At 45.8% G+C, this 22749-nt stretch overlaps 1 protein-coding gene across 1 annotated transcript in view; it reads right to left on the bottom strand.

Moving 5' to 3' along the window:
* Positions 1 to 22749, bottom strand: part of sphkap (SPHK1 interactor, AKAP domain containing) — a gene marked incomplete at its 3' end in the record, with an annotated part of 60434 nt that overhangs the window by 339 nt on the left and 37346 nt on the right. The window contains 8 exon segments of the mRNA XM_083772487.1: positions 2229 to 2412; positions 3514 to 3567; positions 6711 to 6788; positions 9325 to 9333; positions 9335 to 9505; positions 10946 to 14366; positions 16382 to 16526; positions 18014 to 18166. Of these exon segments, the coding sequence (XP_083628613.1) occupies positions 2229 to 2412; positions 3514 to 3567; positions 6711 to 6788; positions 9325 to 9333; positions 9335 to 9505; positions 10946 to 14366; positions 16382 to 16526; positions 18014 to 18166 (4215 nt within the window).

Below are 22749 nucleotides of genomic sequence, written 5' to 3'. Positions count from 1 at the left end.
CTGTTATAGCGTCACCAGGAGGTTGATTTTTGCATAATTGTTTTTGTCCAAACATCAGTCAAATCAGTACACACACAGTAGTATCTCTATAGTCATGTGATCAAGACGGATCTGTCAGATTTCTCATATTCCTGATTGGCTAGAATTGTCTTTCAAGTTTTTCAAGTCATGAGCGCAGCATGCAATTGCTTTGCATGCACACTTTGCATTCCACTGTTCCCAGGAAGAAATGCCAGCCTAATTTTTTCAAATCGGATATGAAGCTATAACAGGCAGATTCACATGTTTTCCTATAGCTCTTATAATATCAATCTTTGATTTCCGCGTGGATTGGATCATTATGCCATACCCATTTACAGATGACAAGTTTTCCACCAGTGTTTTCTTTTTTGCCTATGCACAGCTTTGAGTGTTTGTAGCACGGTATGCGGTGATGTAATTGGCTGGGCACGGAATGTGATGTATGATGATGTATGACGACAAGAGGAACCCTCACTTCACACGAGTGTGATTTTTTTAAACCACTTGGCCTGGTAGAGGAGCACATCCTTCTAGTTTGTATCAGTTTTGAGGGGCGCTAGCCCCTCCTATGTCCAGCTTTGAGGGTTTGTGTAAACAAACATTGTCTTAACATAAACATTGAAGCCAGCTGTCACCCTTAGACAATATCAAGGACCTTGCAAACAGACCACACAGTTAAGTCAACTTGATCAATTGACAAACAGCTGGACTGGAAGTAACGGTTTTATATATATTGTACAAATTAAGCAATAAGCCACGAGAGGTCTCAGGTTACCGGGTATTTTACACTGCCTGGGAGCGTAGGCAGACCAGACGCGCAGCGGAGGGTCTTCTACCTCCCAGCCAGTGTAAAATACCCGGTAAACTGGGGCCTCGAGTGGATTATTGCTTTTCTAAAACGGTTACAAACATATAGCTATATTAAAACTATTAAATTCACAAAAGTATCTACGCTTTGTGCCACCAGAGCGAGCGACCCAGAGCCAAAACACTTCCTTGTTTTGCTCCGCAAGTAGCCTATGTGACGGGAGAATAGCGCTTGATGTATTTACGGGGCTGCCTGGAGCCACACATTCACAGTCATATGAGCCGGGCGGTGCTTAGACGCCCGCACGGCATGTGTTTGTAAAGCAATCAAGCGCTCCCCTTCCCCAGTTCAGCTACAAGGCTGCAGTTTGATACAAAGTGATTGAAGGAGTGGGTTATCGGTGAAATTTACACCAGTCACGTGACGGTAACCAGCGAATCAGAATGAAGTATTGGGACTACCCGTTTTAGAATGACATTTTTACTAATTAACACAATGGTTGAAAGAGTTTTAAATGCTTATTTGTATTTATTGACACTGAAGTTGTATTGGTATGTCTGTGCTGTCTCCCCTCTGCAGTGCTGGCACTCTGTATTCTGTTTGGTCTTATTTATGTTAGGTTCTCTAAATGAATTGGACCTGTGAAATAGTTGAGTGTTTGTATATCTAGTATTCCTTTAATATATAGTAATGTGGAATAATTACTCATAGGCTTAGTTAGCCATGTGGCGAGTTGACTACTGACCACTTACTTAATTAGAGGATGGTTTGCCCCACCTGTTTAAGAGCAGGATTGCGGCAGTTCAGTCTCATTTGAGGCTAGGTAAGAGACAGCAGGGGAGAACTGCCAGCCAGGGAAAAGCCTGTACCAGTTCCTGCTTGTCTCTTCTTGATTGTATATAGTTTTTTTGACCAGTATTGTTTATTTTTGTACTTTGTCGCTGACTCACACTGCACTTTCAGGGTAAAATAAAAGCCTAAAAAGTACTGGTGGACCCGTCTACTCCCTGGAGCCTCCGGCGAGCATTATCACAAAGCCAAAAGCGAGGACGCAAATTGTGATCGGCCAGAATGAGATGATATATGATGTTGATGTACGATGATAAGAGCGGGTGTGATTTTTGTTATTAAACCCATTCTGAACGGGCACCCATTTTGGTGTTGGCATCATGTCGTGCTTTAGCAATTTAAAAATAGCAGATCTACAAGCTCATATCGCGCCACCGAGTGGCGCGATACGAGCTTGTAGGTCTGCTATTTTTTGAAAAATCGAAGAGCGACTGACATTTTTAGAATCTGATCTCAGGTCAGAATGGGTTCATCAGACCAGTGTGTGTGTCCAGTCGGAAACCTCGTATGAATCTGATCTCAGGTCAGAATGGGTCAAAAAGCAACCCACCTTGGACACTCCATTTTCTTTGGACTTGCTGAAGTAGAGGCCAGGCAGTCCGAGCTCCGAAGCGGCGATCCACTGCAGAGCCACTCTCAGCTCCGAGTCCACACACTCCGATTCCAGGTCACAGTTGACCACCAACAGCTCCCCGGCACCGCTGCTGCTTCCCCCGGTGGTCCGCACTGAGATGCTGCCGTCTGCGGGGCGACAGGTGAAGGTGACGGCAGGTCACCTCATGCACGAATGGGGTCCATACAAAATGTCTTCCAATTCCAAATCCTGACAGTTTTCTGAAAAACGTATCTAGTGCTCAAACCCTTTCATGTCAAGGACCCACAGAAATATCTGCGTTTGGTCGCGGACCCCCATTTGAAAATATGTTGTTCCAGGGACCCCCCCCCAGAAGCAAAGATTTGAGTTAAAAACACATGAAAGAATATATATTCAAAGATTTGCACACAATTTCACGATTTTTCAAAAATAGCAGATCTGCTATTTTTCAACAGCTAAAGTTTAAAATAATGGTTAAAGTGGTTAAAAGCTAAGGTGACACAGATGCGTCTTATTGCTTCTAGTGTTCAGCTTATTCATACACATATAGAGTTAATCTCATTTTCATTCAAGGTTTATTCATTTATTTAAACTCATTTGCAGTGTCGTCGAGTAATGCAATACGGTACATGTAAAACAATCACAATACATCAGAGGATTAGGGGGAAGTGGGCATCTAAAAACGGTTACATATTGTGGGCATCTGTTTGATCACCAAGGTTCTAAAACGATTTGATTACAACACATCAAATGTTACTTCCTCTGAATCCCCCCTCCCCCCCCCCCCACACACACACACACACGCAGCGCCAGGAGCAGAACAAAGGAATCATTTAACCATGACGTATTTAAGACGGCACAGTTTGTTTAGAGCCTGGAGTAGAAGACAATCTCAGCTCTTCAAGTAAGTCCATGTCTGGTCTATATATATATATATATTTTTTAACTACATTTTTATCAGACGATTTTGTAATCCATTTTTTCACCCAGTGTCAATTATATAATGTAATCCTGGGCTCTACACTCCCTCTGCCAACCTGGGGAGAGCAACAGACTGACCTCATGCTTCCTTCAATGCATGAGGAGTCCAAGCCGCTTCTTTTCACCTGACAGGGGGGAGTTTCCCCGGTTGGACGTAGCGTGTGGAAGGACCAGGATTACTGCATGTTTTTTTTTTTCAATCCATTTCTTCATCAATCAATGTGCTCATTAAAGCAGCACAAGGACTTCATTATGCCACTTACCAATAACCTTCTCCTTGCTCCTTTTGAGGTGGCCTTTCTCCGTCTCCTCACTGTGGGAAACAAAGTAACATTACATCTGATGAGTGTGCCTGTCCATCACTACAAGCCAAATATTACACAAATGGGCGCAAGCAAAAATTACACCTCAATGAAGGCAAAAATGCTTCCTTCCTTCTCTGAAACAAAGGCGAAAATGTTTAACTAGTTCAACCCACGTTAGCAGCACTTAGAATTGAGGTACTACATGCACACCACTATGGATAATCCGCCGTAAGGCTTTCTGAGCATCTAATGTTTCACAACCTTTTTTGGGCCAGTGCCCCTATCCAATATCCAGCTCCCTTAACCTTACTGCCCCCAACATCCAATTCAAATGTAAGCTTTATGTTTGGATGATACTGATCATGATACCGACATTATACTGACATGATGCCGACATGTTACTGATCATGATACCGACATTATACTGACATGATGCCGACATGTTACTGATCATGATACCGACATTATACTGACATGATGCCGACATGATACTGATCATGATACCGACATTATACTGACATGATGCCGACATGTTACTGATCATGATACCGACATTATACTGACATGATGCCGACATGTTACTGATCATGATACCGACATTATACTGACATGATGCCGACATGTTACTGATCATGATACCGACATTATACTGACATGATGCCGACATGTTACTGATCATGATACCGACATTATACTGACATGATGCCGACATGTTACTGATCATGATACCGACATTATACTGACATGATGCCGACATGATACTGATCATGATACCGACATTATACTGACATGATGCCGACATGATACTGATCATGATACCGACATTATACTGACATGATGCCGACATGTTACTGATCATGATACCGACATTATACTGACATGATGCCGACATGTTACTGATCATGATACCGACATTATACTGACATGATGCCGACATGTTACTGATCATGATACCGACATTATACTGACATGATACTGACCAGGATACCGACCATGATGCCGACATGATACTGACCATGATACTGACATGATACTGACCATGATACTGACATGATACTGACCATGATACTGACCATGATACTGACCATGATACTGACATGATACTGACCATGATACTGTCATGATACTGACCATGATACTGACATGATACTGACCATGATACTGACCATGATACTGACCATGATACTGACCATGATACTGACATGATACTGACCATGATACTGACATGATACTGACCATGATACTGACCATGATACTGACATGATACTGACCATGATACTGACATGATACTGACCATGATACTGACATGATACTGACCATGATACTGACCATGATACTGACCATGATACTGACATGATACTGACCATGATACTGACATGATACTGACCATGATACTGACATGATACTGACCATGATACTGACATGATACTGACCATTATACTGACATGATACTGACCATGATACTGACCATGATACTGACCATGATACTGACCATGATACTGACCATGATACTGACCATGATACTGACCATGATGCCCCTATCCAATATCCAGGTCCCTTACCGCCCCCCAACATCCAATTCAAATGTAAGCTTTATTTTTGACCATGATACTGACCATGATACCGACATGATACTGACCATGATACTGACCATGATACTGACCATGATACTGACCATGATACCGACATGATACTGACCATGATACTGACCATGATACTGACCATGATACTGCCATGATACTGACCATGATACAGACCATGATACCGACATGATACTGACCATGATACCGACATTATACTGACCATGATACTGCCATGATACTGACCATTATACAGACCATGATACTGACCATGATACTGCCATGATACAGACCATGATACTGCCATGATACTGACATGATACTGCCATGATACAGACCATGATACTGCCATGATACTGACATGATACTGACCATGATACTGACCATGATACTGACCATGATACTGACCATGATACTGACCATGATACTGCCATGATACTGACATGATACTGACCATGATACTGACCATGATACTGACATGATACTGCCATGATACAGACCATGATACTGACCATGATACTGCCATGATACTGACATGATACTGACCATGATACTGACCATGATACTGACCATGATACTGACCATGATACCGACATGATACTGCCATGATACTGACCATGATACTGACATGATACTGACCATGATACAGACCATGATACAGACCATGATACTGACCATGATACAGACCATGATACCGACATGATACTGCCATGATACAGACCATGATACCGACATGATACTGCCATGATACAGACCATGATACTGACCATGATACTGACCATGATACAGACCATGATACCGACATGATACTGACCATGATACTGACCATGATACTGACCATGATACAGACCATGATACCGACATGATACTGACCATGATACTGACCATGATACTGACCATGATACAGACCATGATACCGACATGATACTGACCATGATACTGACCATGATACAGACCATGATACCGACATGATACTGACCATGATACTGACCATGATACCGACATGATACTGACCATGATACTGACCATGATACTGACCATGATACCGACATGATACTGCCATGATACAGACCATGATACTGACCATGATGGCATGATACAGACCATGATACTGACCATGATACAGACCATGATACCGACATGATACTGACCATGATACAGACATGATGTGACAGGGCCGTCATCCTTTAAAATATACAGTATTGCTTCCAGTGCCTCCAGAACTTCTCTGTACGCCCCTGAGGGGCTGTACTGCCCCGGTGTCTAACTGGCTGTGTTTGGGGTAGGGAAGGTGGGGAGATAGGGAGAATAGTGAGGGCAATCTGTATAGTCACTCCTGTTGGGGGATCCTCACTGGCAGGTGAGCCAGTAGGAGTAGGGTAACAGCAGTGACAAGCAGTGGGAGGAACATATTGGCAAAACAACTTAATAGGAGTAAAAAAAGAAAAATAGAATTGATTGATAATCTGTCAGTCATCATGCTTGGTGCAACATGGTAAACACATCAATGTCTTCAATAATAAAACCATGTGTTGGTATCAGAGTCAGTCCACAGTGACAATGACACTCACCAAATAAATGTGCTTTGGCTGCTGGGCACATCCGAAAAAGCATCCAGGTCTGCCAGACCCAAACTGGATGCGCAGCTGCTCCAAACAAACAAACAAACAAACAATAGTATCATTCATATCTTGTCTGCAGACATCTGACGCGTGGTCCCTCACAGGAACAATAATGCCCGTCAATGAAGGTCACGTCGCTCATTAACTACTAATGAACATATAAATAGTAGCTGCGTCTGTTGCTTGCCCGGTTGGACAGTGGCTGTCGGTCGGTCAGCCCCGTCCAGTGACGGCAGGGCAGGGCAGGGCAGGAGAGCTGAAGTGGACAGACGTGTGGCCCTTGTGTTTCACAGCATGTCGGTGATCAAGGGGGTGACAATTAACATTTGGACATGTGGCCCTTGTTTTTCACAGCATGATGGTGATCACGGGGGTGATGAGGCAGAAACATAAACAAGTGGATGGACATGCCACGCCGCCACAGGGAAGGGGGATCCGCAGGGCACGGTTGGATTTGCCGCGGCAATGTAGATAATGACCTCAGTTTATTTTTGTTTATAAACGGAATAGAGCACCGAAGTCCTGACGTAACTCGCTCATCCCTTCGATTCCCCTGGTTCGCGGAAGTGATTTCTCTATGGAGAATAACATGGGGTGATCTTAATATCGTCTACTATAAGCGTTGTGGTCCAAAAATAAACAAGCTGTCTCGGCGTTATTGTCAGGGAGGTGTCTCTGTATCGTTTGCAACAGTCAGTCACTCATATATGATACAGTCTGCTTCTAGCGAAAATGTAACTATTTCAGTAGCAGTAACATTAGCGTTTTCTCTCAGTCAGTTGATTCTTCATATCCATATGAGTGAAGCGGCCGGGATGACATGTTTATTTTTCAAACACAGTTCTTATATGAAGCGATCTAAAAATCCTCCTATGGCGATTTCAATGCAACTAAAAAAATACATGAACCTGGGGACTGACGCCCTCTACTGAAAGTGACGTCAGACTTCGGTGCTCTATGGTGCATTGATATAGCGCCTGTATCCAAGGTGCTTTATAGCATTATATTCACCCATTCACACACACATCAACCCATTCTGACCTGAGATCAGATTCATACGAGGTTTTCCACTGGACACACACTGGTCTGATGAACCCATTCTGACCCGAGATCAGATTCTAAAAATGTCAGTCGTTCTTCGATTTTTCAAAAATGGCAGACCTACAAGCTCGTATCGCGCCACTCGGTGGCGCGATATGAGCTTGTAGATCTGCTATTTTTAAATAGATAAAGCATAACATGATGCTGACACCAAAATGGGTGCCCGGTCAGAATGGGTTAATACAGATTCATAGATTTAACAAGGTTATGGTTTGGGACGGCTGTGGCTCAGGAGGTAGAGCAGGTCGTCCAATGATCCGTGGGTCGGCGGTTCGAATCCTGGGCAAGACACTGACTGAACCCCACATTGCCTCCAATGAGTCGGTCGGTCCTAGCTTGCCACCATTGGTGTGGGAAGTGAGGACACTGGTGTCGACTGTTTGCCGCTTCACCTCCCAATGTATGAATGAATGGACCATTGTAAAGTGCTTTGAGCACTTGGAAAAACACTATTCAACCCATTATGGTTAAGATTACGTTTATAGGCATATTATTTTCTGAGGGTGTGATTAGGATTAACGTTATAGGATTAGGCACAGTAAATACTGACTCGTGCACTGTCCAATCGGACAGAGTCGAGTGGCTATTTACTCCCATTTCAGCCAATCAGCCAATCAAAAGCTGAGGCATTCACTCGTCAAAAGATAGAACTATCGCAGCTGGTGCATGGGCGACACCAAGATACTTCCTCTACCTCAGCAGTCTCGGCAACAGAAGGCTGTTGGCTTAAAGGAACTACAACATTCATTTTAAAACTGTTTAATATTTAATTAATATCATATTGTTTATGTCCCTCAAACATATTTCTAATGGTTTTATGCCTAAATCACCACTCTGATATAACCAGTCCATGTAATTTCTTTCTGGCTTCTTTAGCAGTTTTAGCTGCAGTACCAAATGCAAATTACCAAATGCAAATTTGGAAACTGAAGACTGAAGAGGGGTAGGAATTATACAAAGTAGGGTGATACAGCTGACATCACGCGTATGACCAAATCAGTTGAGATGTTCCTGAGAGAAATGTCCATAAAAACACATAGGGGAGCGCAAAAAACACCAACAATTTCATGTTGTATAGGACCTTTAAAGTTTTTCTTTTTGTAGGGACCCAGAAAGAAAAAAGTGACTTTATAAGAAGCAGAGAATGATGCATTGAATGCTCTGAAGAACTGAAGGCTTGATATGATGAGAAGCAGTTTGAGCCAAACACACACACAGCACTGCATGCTGCAGGCTCTCTAAAGCCTGGTCTTTGGCTGAATTCAGGCATGGCCAGCTACGTATATGGAGCGAGCGGGGCTTTGTGGCAGTGGGCTGTCTGCCATAATGTGCCAGCGCCTCAGCACTGGCAGCCACAGAAACAGCACAAGCATTAGCGGCGATGGGCCAATGGGAGTGGGTTGAACGTGGGAGTTGAGCGGCAGTTGGAGCAGTATGGTTGTGGACAAGGAACAGCGACTACTGACCCTTCCTCGACCAGCTGGACAGAAGAAGCGGTCGCCTCCTCCTGTGGGTCGTCGTCGGGGCCGACGCGCGACCAGCTCCCCCCCGCGCTCTCCACACTGCTAGCACTCATAGAGCGTTTGTCCTTCTCCTCCTCCTCCCCTCTCGCAGCCACTGCCACTATCGGCCCGTCCCCGTCACTGGTGGGGAGAGGGGCAAACCGCAAGACGGGTTGACCATCGACCAACCGGCTGCTTTTTGCAACCGCTGTCTGTCTCTGATGATGACGCATGTGTCTGATGATGTGGGTCTATAGCGAGCTGATGACATTCACAATTCGTTTTCTGCTTCAATGTAAAAAAGTCCTTTGAACTGACAGTTTCACATTTGGACCCTTTTAGAATATTAAAAAAAAAAGTAATGGAATGTTAAAACGTTCTAAACGTTGTTCTCACCAGTCACCACAGCCAAAACTCATTTTTTCTATTTTCTATTCCAAGTTTATTCATTGTCAGTTGTAGTTTTTTGGTCCATTTTTCTTTCTCTCGAGAAGATAAACTTAATCACTAATCACTTAAGTCAATGACCGAGGGCTGTCATCTTCTTGAATTCCATTGGGAAATAAGGTTTTTATTGACTTGGCAAGTCAATCAGTTGCACTTGCAGTCATACACAGGGGAGGGGAGTCAGGGACACAGCAAGATGCACTCCATCTCTGATTACATTTATTGTCAATTGAAAAGTTGCTCACCCAGTGATTCTTCTCCTTTCAGTCTCAAATTGCCATTGAAGCTTTCAGTAAAATATGTGTTGCAATTATCAAATTGTCCACATCGCAAATCCTGACCTGCACTGCTAGATATTGGCATTTCTTTCCCGTATATCATTAGTACGGGCTTCATTACCTCATAGAATGTGCAGAATTGGCAGAATGTGCAGCTCTTCAGGGAGTGTGCACTGAGAGACCACATGGGATATGTTCAGACGGGGCAGAGGATATGGTCAGATTCCCGGCCTATCCAGAAAGGAATCCGATCAAAGTCAGGGGGGAAAAATGCCCACATGCAAATTTGAACCTGAGGGTGCTTGGTGATATGAATAAAATCTAAATATCTTTGACCAATTAATAATAATATGGTGATGATAATGTCGTATTATCACCCATGTGGATCATGATGAGTTCAATCACTAGTACGGACTGGATAACAGCATCCTGCATAGAGGGGTCATCACTCAGTCAACAGCCTGGCCAAGGTTCTATCAAACACCACAGACCACACAACACTAAAATAGATGACTTTTCCCTTTGTGAATAGATTCTCTGTGTTCCTTCCTTCCTTTGTGATCAGGAAAACATATAGGCTAGCGTTGCTACACGCAAACAATCTTCTATTGCTGAGAACACTAAAGAAACCTTAAAAATAACTTCCTTTTTTTCTGCTGAAAATATACATCTTTTGAATTCTTCAATGCTCACACACACACACACACACACACACACACACACACACACACACACACACACACACACACACACACACACACACACACACACACACACACACACACACACACACACACACACACACACACACACACACACACACACACACACACACACACACACACAGTGGGCTTACCTGCCGGCTGCTTTATCTGCACACATTGGAGCTGACGCGTTTGGAGTCATGTCCCGAGGGAGACCTTGTGCCCTGGTAGGGACCGCGATGGTTTCCTCATCCCTTTGATCTGTCTCAATATGGATTAGAGGGACATCTCTTGAACCCCTCGTGGGGCGTGGTGCAGCACTGTCATTGATCCTAGCAGCCTTGGCTCCGGTCACAGCCTGTTCTTGGCTAACCTTGCTCTGACTACAACTCGGTCTCGACTGTTTGAACCCTCTCCTCCTTTCTCCTACGGGCGCGTATGGCCTCGGCTGCCACCCTACGGCACTGCACCCTGCCCCCCCGTCCTGCTGCTGACTCCCCAGGGCTGACTTCCCGGTCTCCACGATGTCGGCTGCCAGGCGGTTTGCAAACTGCTGGACGTGAGGCTGGTAGGAGTCTCCCGCTGCCTCCAGCTCGATGCTGTCCTCTGGGTCGGCGATTATCTTGTTTTTCCTCATCAAGGACTCGATGGAGCTAGACCACGTCTCGTGGATCAACATGTCGGTGATCTGGTCAGAGTGTCCTCTTTGGTACAGGCAAGAGTCCGACTTGTACAGGCCCGCACCCGACACAGAGATGTTCGGGTAGATGTTGAGCGTGTCTCCGTGCACGTTGCGCGCAAACCCGTCGAACGAGTTGGCTTTGATGGGCGAGTTGACCGTCAACCGCGAGTCCGAGGAGCGGCGGTCCGGGACGGAGGACTGCCGGATACAAAAGGCTGTTCTGGGAGAAGGGGGGAGGAGACTGTTGCTCCACTCTCTAGTCTTGGCCACGCCAAACTCTCTGTTCTCCTTGTCCATGTCGCGGAGCATGAACCTGTAGAACTCCTCCGAGATGCTCTCTGTGCTGGACTGCTTCGACAGGCAGGAGTTTGTCCTGACGTTGAGGTGGCCGTTCTTCTTGCCGTTCGCGGCCTGCTGCACCGCCGCGGCCAGGATGTTGCTGGCGTTCTTCCCCGCGTAGTAGTCGAGCAGGAGGTCGAAGCCCCGTCCCTCCATTTCCATCTGGTTCACCATGAAGTGCGAGAACTCGTCCGTGATGCTCTCACAGCTGGACTGCTTGGAGATGGAGCTTCCCCGGCTCAGGTTCTGACCCAGCCGATTGCCGGGCCCTAAAGTGTTGGGCGTGCCCGAAGGGTCGTGTTCTTCCGGAATGCTCTCGTAGCTCGCGGGCTTGCCTCGGCTCCATCGCTCGCACTGTAGCCTGCTCCGAGGCTGTCCGGGTTTGGTGGTGTCCACCACGTTGAGTTCGGGACAGTTCATGATCCTGGCCGTGACCTCAGAGGCGAACAGGGCAAAGGGATCCTGTGGCTCGTCCGGGTTGACCGTCTCGTCGACCACGCGGTTTACCAGGCGCTCCATCAGCTCCGGCTGCTCCTCCGTTTTCCTCTTGATCTCGCTGAGGCGAGGGGCACGGTGCTTCTTGGAGGCCGTGCTGCCGTTCTGGCCCTCCTTCCTCCTGAGCGCAGATCGGCAGGTGGGCAGGAGGCAGGCCTCTGGTCCGTCGGAAGCCCCTTTCAGGGCACAGAACCACGGCTGCTTCCCGGTGGAGTTCTCCAGGCAGATTGCGGCCAGTTCAGTGGCCATGGACACCACTGTTGTGGCCAGGTCGTCGGCGAAGCAATTAACGGGTGTCTTGGCCTCCGAGTCCATCCTGAAAGACAGCACAGAGCTGCAGGAGTTGAGGGAGGACTGTGGCGTCAGGGACGACTGTCTGCTGTCACTGGACGTCCCAAAGCGGCCTCTTCTTGAGAGCGAGATCTCACTCAGAGGTTCTCGAGTAACCCCTTTCCCCTGCTGGCTCTGGTGTTGATCAGAACAGTCCTTAGCAGATGATGACATTAGCTTTGTTTGGCCCTGTTTGAAGATCTGCTGTTGCTCTTTGTTATGTGCAACACTGGAAGAGCTACAGGCATCATGTCTTTTCTCCACCAGCATATAATTCTCCTCCTTCATTCCAAGGGCCATGGTGAGCTTACCTGTGCTACTCTGGCTCTCACTATTATTAGGCGGGCTATAGCCAACCAAGTGTGATTGACTGATTGTTTCCCTTCCCACCTTAGACACAGTTGTCTCTCTCATACAAATGTTGCCCTCTTGTGTGTCAACTGACCCTCGCTTGCATCTGGAAACGTCTGTGATTTTTCTCTGCGTCAGGCAAAGGATGTCAAAGAGCAAATTGTTCACGCTATCCTGGAGGAAGCCGTCTATATTGGGAACGTCTTTTCCCGGTCCTTCAAGTTCTTTTTTCTTCTTTGCCTTCTCTAGAGCGTGCTTAAAAAGGCTGTCTGCTACTTCGCTGATGAAATCATCCACCTCAGTTTCATCCACGTAGGACTTCTTGGGGCATGTGATGCCGTCCACTATCCTGTTGTGGGTGGCCTCCAGTAGGTGAGCCACACTCTTGTAGCCCTGCGGCTGTGCCAGCACCTTGGCAGCCTGTCTGTGGAGGACCTCGGCGATGTTGGCGCGGAAGGCCTCGACGCCGGTGCCCTCGGCCACGCTGCAGTGGAGGGTGAAGGCCGCCGAGGCCTCGGCCGCGGACATCAGCCCCCGAGATGCCGTGTAGACCTCGGACGACGACTCGCCGTCCGAGTCAGCGCTGTCGGCGCCGCCCGTCTTCTCCTCGGCCAGGTCCACCGCAGCCACGACGGCCCCCACCACCTGCGCCATGCCGCCCATGGCCGAGGAGAAGGAGTACTCGCCATTGTCCTCTGGGTCCTCTTCCTCGGGATCTTCCTCCTCCGATGCAGACTCTGTCATGATCTGCTCCGTCACCTGTGGGTTGGTGACGGTGCCGATGACGTTGGCAGCGCAGGCCACCTCCACGGGTTTGGAGTTCTGTCCTTCTCTTTGACAACAACAGTGGTTGTGTGGCGGAGGCTGTGATCTGGCTTCAGGTCCCTCTTTGTCTGTGGTAGAAACATCTTGCTCTGCGGCAGGTACCTGCTGGGAGGTCTGGGGGGTGTCCGGCCACTCCGCGGCCCCCTCGCCGCTGTCCGGGCTCTGAACTATTACGATCTTAGGGAGATCAAAGGACAGTGTGCGCTGCTTCGAAGTGGTCTCCGGAGTCTGCGGGACGCCGTTGTTGGAGGCTGAGGTTGGGCGACTGGAGAGGGAAACGCTGACGGCAGCCTCGGAGACGAAGGAGGTCTCGTCCCGAGACAGGCGGATGAAGGCATCTTGCAGCACGGACTCGGCCAGGTTGGTGGCGTAGTGGCCCGCCGACTCCCTGACGTGGACGCTGCTGGCGCTGCTCGGAGAGCCCCGCCTCTTAGAGGCGGCGGTGCTCGGTGCGGTCACCTCGACGCCCCCGCTGTCCCGAGGCTCGCCCAGCCGTCCCATCTGATGAGTCTCCGACAGCCTGTCTGCTGCATCGTCGCCTCTCTCTGGCTCTGTGGAGAACGAGAAAACAAGTCAATACAAAAACTGTTACAAGGATGAAAGACAAAGCACTGAGACTGGTTTCCCAGCAAACTGTGATTTACTTTCCATCTTGCTTTCCATGGAATTGATCTGACCTGAGATCAGATTCATACGAGTTTTCCACTGGACACACACTGGTCTGATTAACCCATTCTGACCTGAGATCAGATTCTAAAAATGTCAGTCGTTCTTCGATAAAAAAAAAAAAAAGCAGACCTACAAGCTCGTATCGCGCCACTCGGTGGAGCGATATGAGCTTGTAGATCTGCTATTTTTCAATAGCTAAAGCATAACATGATGCCAACACCAAAATGGGTGCCCGGTCAGAATGGGTTAAAGGAGAATAACCAGGATGCGCTTCACAATAGCCAGAGAAAGTAGAGTTTGCAGGCTTTCGTTTGGGGTTTAATTAATTCATTTTTGTGAAGGTTAAGCGCTGTTAGTGTGATTCAATTCAAGCATGGGTTTGGTGTGATTAAGGATAGGGTAAGGTTCGGGGAGTGGGAGCTTACATCGATAAAGCGTAATTTGCTTCCACTTGTTGCACAATGCTTTAAATGTTAAAGATGGAGTGCTGTGATGTTTGTACTTTTTCTGTTTTGTATGTCTCTATGGAGTTAACATAGACCCCCCAGGTGTGGTTAGAATATTCAAATATGTCTTCCCTAGTGTATTTTTGGTTTCTTCCTGAAAGCTGAAAGCCTTTGAGTAAAAAGGCCCAATCGAAAATACACCATTTTTGTGACATCATAACCCTAACCCCTCCCCTAACCTATTATCATGCAACACACAGCTGTGGGCGAGGCTTACGTTCAGGTGGGTGGTGCCAAGGCGAAAACCAGGTATACCTAATGAACTGGTGGGTGTGGCCACATAAGAACACAATTTTAACACCTACAAAAAATAATCTTCCTCCTGGTATAATCATGTTTTAGGGGGCGGGGGGGGGAGTTTGTCACGAAACTTCAGTTGCCAGCAACCTTCATCCCTCATTGTGGGAGAGATACAGGGTGACACCCACATAGTTATGCTGAGCTGACCTTGGCATCCGATCCGATAGCTCCAATGTGCTGTGGTGCAAAAAGAAACCAACGATAACACTGCTGTGATGCAGTGAAGACACAGCCGCACGTTCCAGTGGCTCCATGTCTCCTGAACAAGCAGCTTTACTCCAACCCCCCATGGGGGAGTAAAGAGCATTTGCTTATCCATGATGGTCTAATTATAAATATTAAATTGACTCAAAAGGGAGAGAAACCTTGGTGATATTGGATCTTATTTTGTGTGTGAGATTAATTATAGATTTACCGGTGGCTCCTCTTGATCATAGTGCTAGTACAAACCTCCGGTGGGGAATTCTGCACTAATCTGATTTAACGTTATATACTTTTGAGTTAGACATACGCTGGTGCACACGGATACTGTAGTGTACGTGTATTGTATCATACGATAGGGAAACCTTTCCGTTTTGTTTTGCGATTTGTTTTTGTTTCATCATTAATGTGAAAATGCAATTGTAGCTGTGATGTATCTCGATGACACTACGAATGAGCCTCAAGCATAGCCTGCATGAAGCATAAATGGATACACATTTTTTTTTTTTTTAATATTCTGGGAGACACTTACAATTACAGTTCCTTACAGTACCAACTGTAGTCTGTATATCTCTTTCAATTGGTCCATATTTATAATAATAATAATAATAAATTATTGATTGATTAACCCATTCTGAACGGGCACCCATTTTGGTGTCAGCATCATGTCATGCTTCAGCTATTGAAAAATAGCAGATCTACAAGCTCATATCGCGCCACCGAGTGGCGCGATACGAGCTTGTAGGTCTGCTATTTTTTAAAGAATCGAAGAGCGACTGACATTTCTACAATCTGATCTCAGGTCAGAATGGGTTCATCAGACCCAGTGTGTGTCCGGCGGAAACCTCGTATGAATCTGATCTCAGGTCAGAATGGGTTAAATCGTATACCGTTTCTGTAGTCGTCCTCCTCGCTGTCCTCGTCGGCCAGGTGCTCCGAGGCCGTCTGGAAGTCTTCCTCTATGGAGGAGACGGAGCGCCTGGTGTCGTCGTCCACTCTGTGGCGCATGGCGGCCGCTCGGCCGTGCTTGGCCTGCTGGGGCAGAGAGACATGCAGACAATGTCAGAGAGGGCAGGGGGGCTGGAATGTGCTGAAAATAGTGGCCCCAAAAAGCGTTGCACTTCTGTGACGCGTTGAGAGCTTTTTGGGCCAGCGAGCAATTTTTGGGGTCCACACTCTGACCCATTTTCCACCGGTTGGTTCCCAGTTCTTTTTGGTTTATAGTCCATGAGCCAGAGCTCCAAAATTGGTGGGCAAACTATACCCTATATTAAATTGTTTATAGGATCAATACAAGTAAATTAATACATGATAACCCTTCCACAGTAGTAGCTTTTTCATGTTTTTGATTATTTTGCATATTTTCCTACATAATGCCTCATTTGCATATTTAAAAATGTTAAATTTGTAATACAATAAATCATTGTCTTCGTGTAAGTACTCAATTGGGAGAGTTTCATGGTGATAACAATCTAATATAGGTATGGTTTTGCCCACTCAATTCATAATTCACGTTTCAATTTTGGAGCTCTGGCTCATGGACTAAAAACCAAAAAGAACTGAACCGGTTCCCACTGGGAACCAACCGGTGAAAAAGGGGCCTCTTTAGCTACTGGAGATGTGGTGTACGACATGGATTTCTAGTTTCTACATAGAGGCCGAATTATTTAAACGCAAAACACTGCGTTCGAGTTCGGGAGACTTCGAAAAACTTTGCAATTCTAATGAATGCTGCCTTCGGGGACGGCGTGGAAAGGTGCAGGGGCATTTTGCATTTATTTCACATGCAGTAAATGCTGCATTCATGGTCAGGATAGGGTAGGGTTTTTGAGAGGTGCTAGCACCTCCTATATTCAGCTATTAGTGTAGATTTTCATCTTACACAAACAGTAAATTCCCCATTGACAATGAATGGAGAATTTACGTCATGATGTACGATGTTGCAAGCGTGCAAGCGTCACTTCATACGGATGCGATTAATTTTTTTACAGATGGGTAAAAGGGCAGGAGCAGAAGCCCCCTTTGATTGCGAACGCAGTGAGCACTAACATGAGACCCTGCAGATCATGTCTGTGTGTCTGTCTGTCTGTCTGTCTGTCTGTCTGTCCCGCTGTGACACCACCCACCCGCCACCAGAGGGCGCAGCTGTATCACACAAAACACACACACGCACGCACTCACACACACACACACACACACACACACACACACACATACACAACTTAACTTAAAAAACTTAACTTAAAAATAAAAAACTTAACTTAATTTTTTTTTTTTTAAACACTTAACTTCAAAAAACTTAACTTAAAAATCTTAAAAAAACACAAAAAAACTTGACTTAAAAACAAAAAAAACCACTTAACTTAAATAAAATCTTAAAAAAACACAAAAAAGAGAACTTTAAAAAGAAAACCTTAAAAAAGTATGTAATTTATTCTAATTGTTGTTATTGCCATTTACGAGCTGCGTTCGCTTCCCGCGTTTGCGCGTCTTACTTGTGTGTACAGTATGTGTGCACGTGCCTGCTGCTGCTCCTGTGCCCACTGCAGGCCGATCAGGAACTTGTTGATGTCAAAGACGACGCCGCAGGGCCGGGCGGGCTGCCTCCGGCCTGTGCACCGCAACACGCACACATCCGCTCCTCTCCGCTGATGATGATGATGATGATGGCGGCCCTGAGTGGAGAAGAACCGTGGAAATTAGGAGTGTAACGATATAGTAAGTGCAGAGAAATTTTGATTTTAAGTTACCCGTTCTGACCTGAGATCAGATTCATACGAGGTTTTCCACTGGACACACACTGGTCTGATGAACCCATTCTGACCCGAGATCAGATTCTAAAAAATGTCAGTCGTTCTTCGATTTTTCAAAAATGGCAGACCTACAAGCTCGTATCGCGCCACTCGGTGGCGCGATATGAGCTTGTAGATCTGCTATTTTTCAATAGATGAAGCATAACATGATGCTAACACCAATAGGGGTGCCCGTTCAGAATGGGTTAATGTCAAGAATCAAAGTATATCGAAATGTAAACGGAAACATCTCGTGTCGCTTTGCAATGCAAATAATCGGTAGACAAATCGTTTGGCAATGCAAATATAATCGATTGTGTCGATACTCGAGTACTTGTACGTTGTATTTAGCGATTTTAAGAAGAAAAAGGAAATCATTGTGTTTACTTATTTATATCCATATTCATAAATCTTCCCTTAAAAACCCTGCACTATCCACATGCTAAACAGTTACTGTATCGATTTTAAATCATTGAATCGTATCCCCCATAATGAACCAATAAGTATCGACACGATACAAACATGTATATATATATATAGTGTAAACATATACCTGTATTATACATGTTCACACATGAACATGTGTGCGCACACACACACACACACACACACACACACACACACACACACACACACACACACACACACACACACACACACACACACACACACACACACACACACACACACACACACAAAATAAACAAATCTAGGATGATGACATTGAAGAACATTGCACTGTAATAAAACTTTCAGAGTTATTTATTAGTGTATCTTGGCTGACCGTTTGTCTTCCGTTTACATATTGATATAAAATCGTTGGTGCCTGGTCGCTGATGCAGGCTAATTGCATGTGCAGCTCCTCAGGCTGTGGGAATTGATTCTCTCTGAGAGGGTGTTTAACAACACTGGGCTGTTCCTAGCGCTTTCAATCATTAGTTTCACATTCAATGAGCCTCGACCGGCATGTGTTCACCACTGATATCCACACCAATGATCTGAGTCTGAGAAAATATTGTATATTCGATAAACCCCCCCCCCCCCACCCCACACACACACACACACACATTGACACATGCTGGGCCATTAATCTATACTGTTCACATATTTTGTGAAGTGAGATATATAATGCAATATAACACATACAGATGTGCCATTCCAACACCTCTATTTCCCTCTAAATTTCCTGCATCTAGAAATACTTGTTTTCCCAAGGTTCTTTTCACTGTGTAGCCCTGATAATTATTGTTTAATACCGTACTTTATTGCACATCATGGTTTTAGTTTACCATTTACAATATAAAGGTGTTTATTTTCTGTCAACCGTGGCTCCACATATTTTTTGTCAACCGTGGCTCCACATGAGCAATTAAGAATGCATACATTACTGTATGTGTAGGAAGGAAATCAAGGTGGGATCTCACATGTGAGCCTGCAAGTCTCATGACACATTCCAACTGTTCAATAATTCAGTAATGAATCCATTTAGTTCCATCATTTTCATTTTACATCGTAATGGTGTGTGAGTGTGTGTGTGTGTGTGTGTGTGTGAGAGACGTTACTTGGCCTGTTGCAGCGCCACCATGACGCCGATTTGAAAACTGTCAAGTGACATTTCTTCTTCAGCCTAGTGGGGATATGCATGCACAGTTTCACCGCAATTGGACGCTGCGTTGAGGAGTTGTGGCGATTTGTACAAAGCGGGTACAAAGCGGGCTACTCCTGAAAACTTTAGAAGCCAATCGTAGCCAATCAGGATGGATTATGAGAAATCAAACAAACCCGTCTTGATCACATGACTATGGAGAGCATGTGTACCATATGCGTGACATTTTGATCAAATCTGAAGGTGTAATATTAGAAAATGGGTTTTACATAATGTCGGCCTCCTGGTATAGCGCTATAAAGAGCAGATTCCAGGCAAAGGTTTTTCCTTGGCCTCTAGGGTGTGTGCATACAAAGTGTTACACAGATCTGTGCAGTTAGAGGTAAAAACACTAATTGGTCACTTATAGCGCCACCATGAGGCCGAGTTGAAAATGTTCCAGTGGCATTTCTTCCTCGGCCTCGTGGGATTGTGCGTGCACAATTTCACGGAAAACACACGACGTGTTCATGTTTTGCGGCATTTTGTTTGAAACCATGCACTCCTGCGGGAAAAAAAATAGTTTTGCACAAAGCGGCCTCCTGGTGGCGCTATAAGAGGCCAATGTGAAAACCGTGGGGCAGAGGTTCAGCTGTGGCATTCAGGGAGTGTGTGAGCAGAGTATGGCTGAGATGAAGCCAACGGTGCCGGAGATTAGCTGTCCACAGACGGACGGACGGACACGTCCACACACGGACACACTGAGTGCAAAACATGCCTTCGGCCTGGTGGAGACAATAACCAAGATAAAAAAAATCTACTAAAATATGTTTTCCGCTAGTATTCATATACCACAGTGAAACAAACAAGCATCACTGGTGCATGGAAACATAAGTAAGACGTAAGTAAGTATGTCCAAAACTGTCACTTTTCAGGATTCACATTCAAAAGTATAAAAAGTAGCAGATCTACAAGCTCAAAGTGTGTCACTTTGCGCCGCGCCTGGAGAGAAGCAATGGGCAAGCTAGCTCCTTGCTGTATGCTACAGTAGACTTGTCTGGTCCAAACAGATGCCACTGCCAGCTTGACCCCAGCATTGTAGTGCACTGTAGTGTCTTGCTCAAGGACACTTCGACACTAACTCTGGGGGAGCCCGCAGGGTTTGAACTGGTAGTCTTGCGGTTGCCATCCAGCCACTCTACCCCTGAGCCACCGCCGCCGCCCCCGCCCCTCCTAATTTGAAAACTCACAATGCGTCACTATGGGCCACATTGAGAGCTAGCCTTGTAGATTGGCTATTTTCAAATGGCCGAAATGTATAATAATAATATTAACTAGAAAAAGTGCCCTACTGGGCACAGGTCTCCACCAGGATGAGCAGATGTGAAGAATTCCAGGCAAAGGTTTTTCCTTGGCCTCTAGGGAGTTGGCATACAAAGTTATCCACAGATCCGTGCAGTTAGAGGTAAAAACACTTTTCGGCCAGTTATAGCGCCACCTTGAGGCTGAGTTGAAATTGTTCATGTGGCATTTCGTCCTCTGCCTAGTGGGAATGTGGGTGCACAATTTCACGGAAATCACGCGATGTGTTCATGATTTGCAGCATTTTGTTTGAAACTGAGCACTCCTGTGAACTTTGGAAGCCAATCTTAACCAATCAGGATGGAGTCTGAGAAATCTGAAAGACTGGTTTCGTTGAATGGCTCTAGAGAGACTGTGTACCAATTTGCGTGATGTTTGGACAAAATATGTAGGTGTACTGTGCAAAAACTTGTTTTGCACAAAGCGGCCTCCTGGAGCGGCCTCCTGGTGGCGCTATAACAGGCCGTTCTGGAAATCTGAAAGACCGGTTTCGTTGAATGGCTCTAGAGAGACTGTGTACGAATTTGCATGATGTTTGGACAAAATCTGTAGGTGTACTGTGCAAAAACTTGTTTTGCACAAAGCGGCCTCTTGGTGGCGCTATAACAGGCCGTTCTGGAAAGTTTGGGGCAGAGGTTCATCGTTGGCATCCAGGGAGTGTGTGTGCAAAATTTGGCATCGACCGGGTTAACGGTGGCCGAGATTAGCTGCTCACGGACACACGGACGGACGGACGGACGGACGGACACACACACGGACACACGGACGGACGGACGGAGTGCAAAACATACTCTCCCCCTAGGCCTTCGGCCTGGTGGAGACAATAATAATAATAGCACCACAGAACCATTCTTAGTGGACTAATTTCAGGCATACCGATCATAGCGATGCACACAATTTGCTTGGCCCAGTGCATGATGGGAAATTTAGATTAAAAAAACCCATTTATTCGTATACCATAATCTGTTTTAATTGACCAAAAACTGCTTCTCAGGTCAAACCTTGATATGCAATTAAAATTAGATTAATTTTGATTAGTTAATTACAATGCTTGAAATTAATTAGATTAATTTATTTAATCGAGTCCAAGCCCTAAAGTAAATACATTAAATGTAATTATAGGTACTAACATTTTAAAACAATTAATATAAACGTTAAACGTTGAATCATAGCAGGCTACACTTCAATGCAGCCAGATAACGTCAGACAGTCATGAAAAATATACAAGAAATACACACGTACGTGTGTGTGTGTGTGTGTGTGTGTGTGTGTGTGTGTGTGTGTGTGTGTGTGTGTGTGTGTGTGTGTGTGTGTGTGTGTGTGTGTGTGTGTGTGTGTGTGTGTGTGTGTGTGTGTGTGTGTGTGTGTGTGTGTGTGTGCGTGCGTGCGTGCGTGCGTGCGTGCGTGCGTGCGTGCGTGTACGCGCATCTTTGCAGTGGGGGTTCTGAGCGGGGGGGGGGGGGGGGGGGGGGGGTTGGCTTGAGCTGATCTGGGATCCATTAACCTCGCCTCACCAGGG

Source organism: Protomyctophum parallelum (assembly GCF_964188405.1).
Source record: "Protomyctophum parallelum genome assembly, chromosome: 9".
Classification (NCBI taxonomy): domain Eukaryota; kingdom Metazoa; phylum Chordata; class Actinopteri; order Myctophiformes; family Myctophidae; genus Protomyctophum; species Protomyctophum parallelum.
The sequence above is the reverse complement of the archived record's forward strand: the minus strand, read 5'-3'. Positions and strand labels throughout refer to the sequence as shown.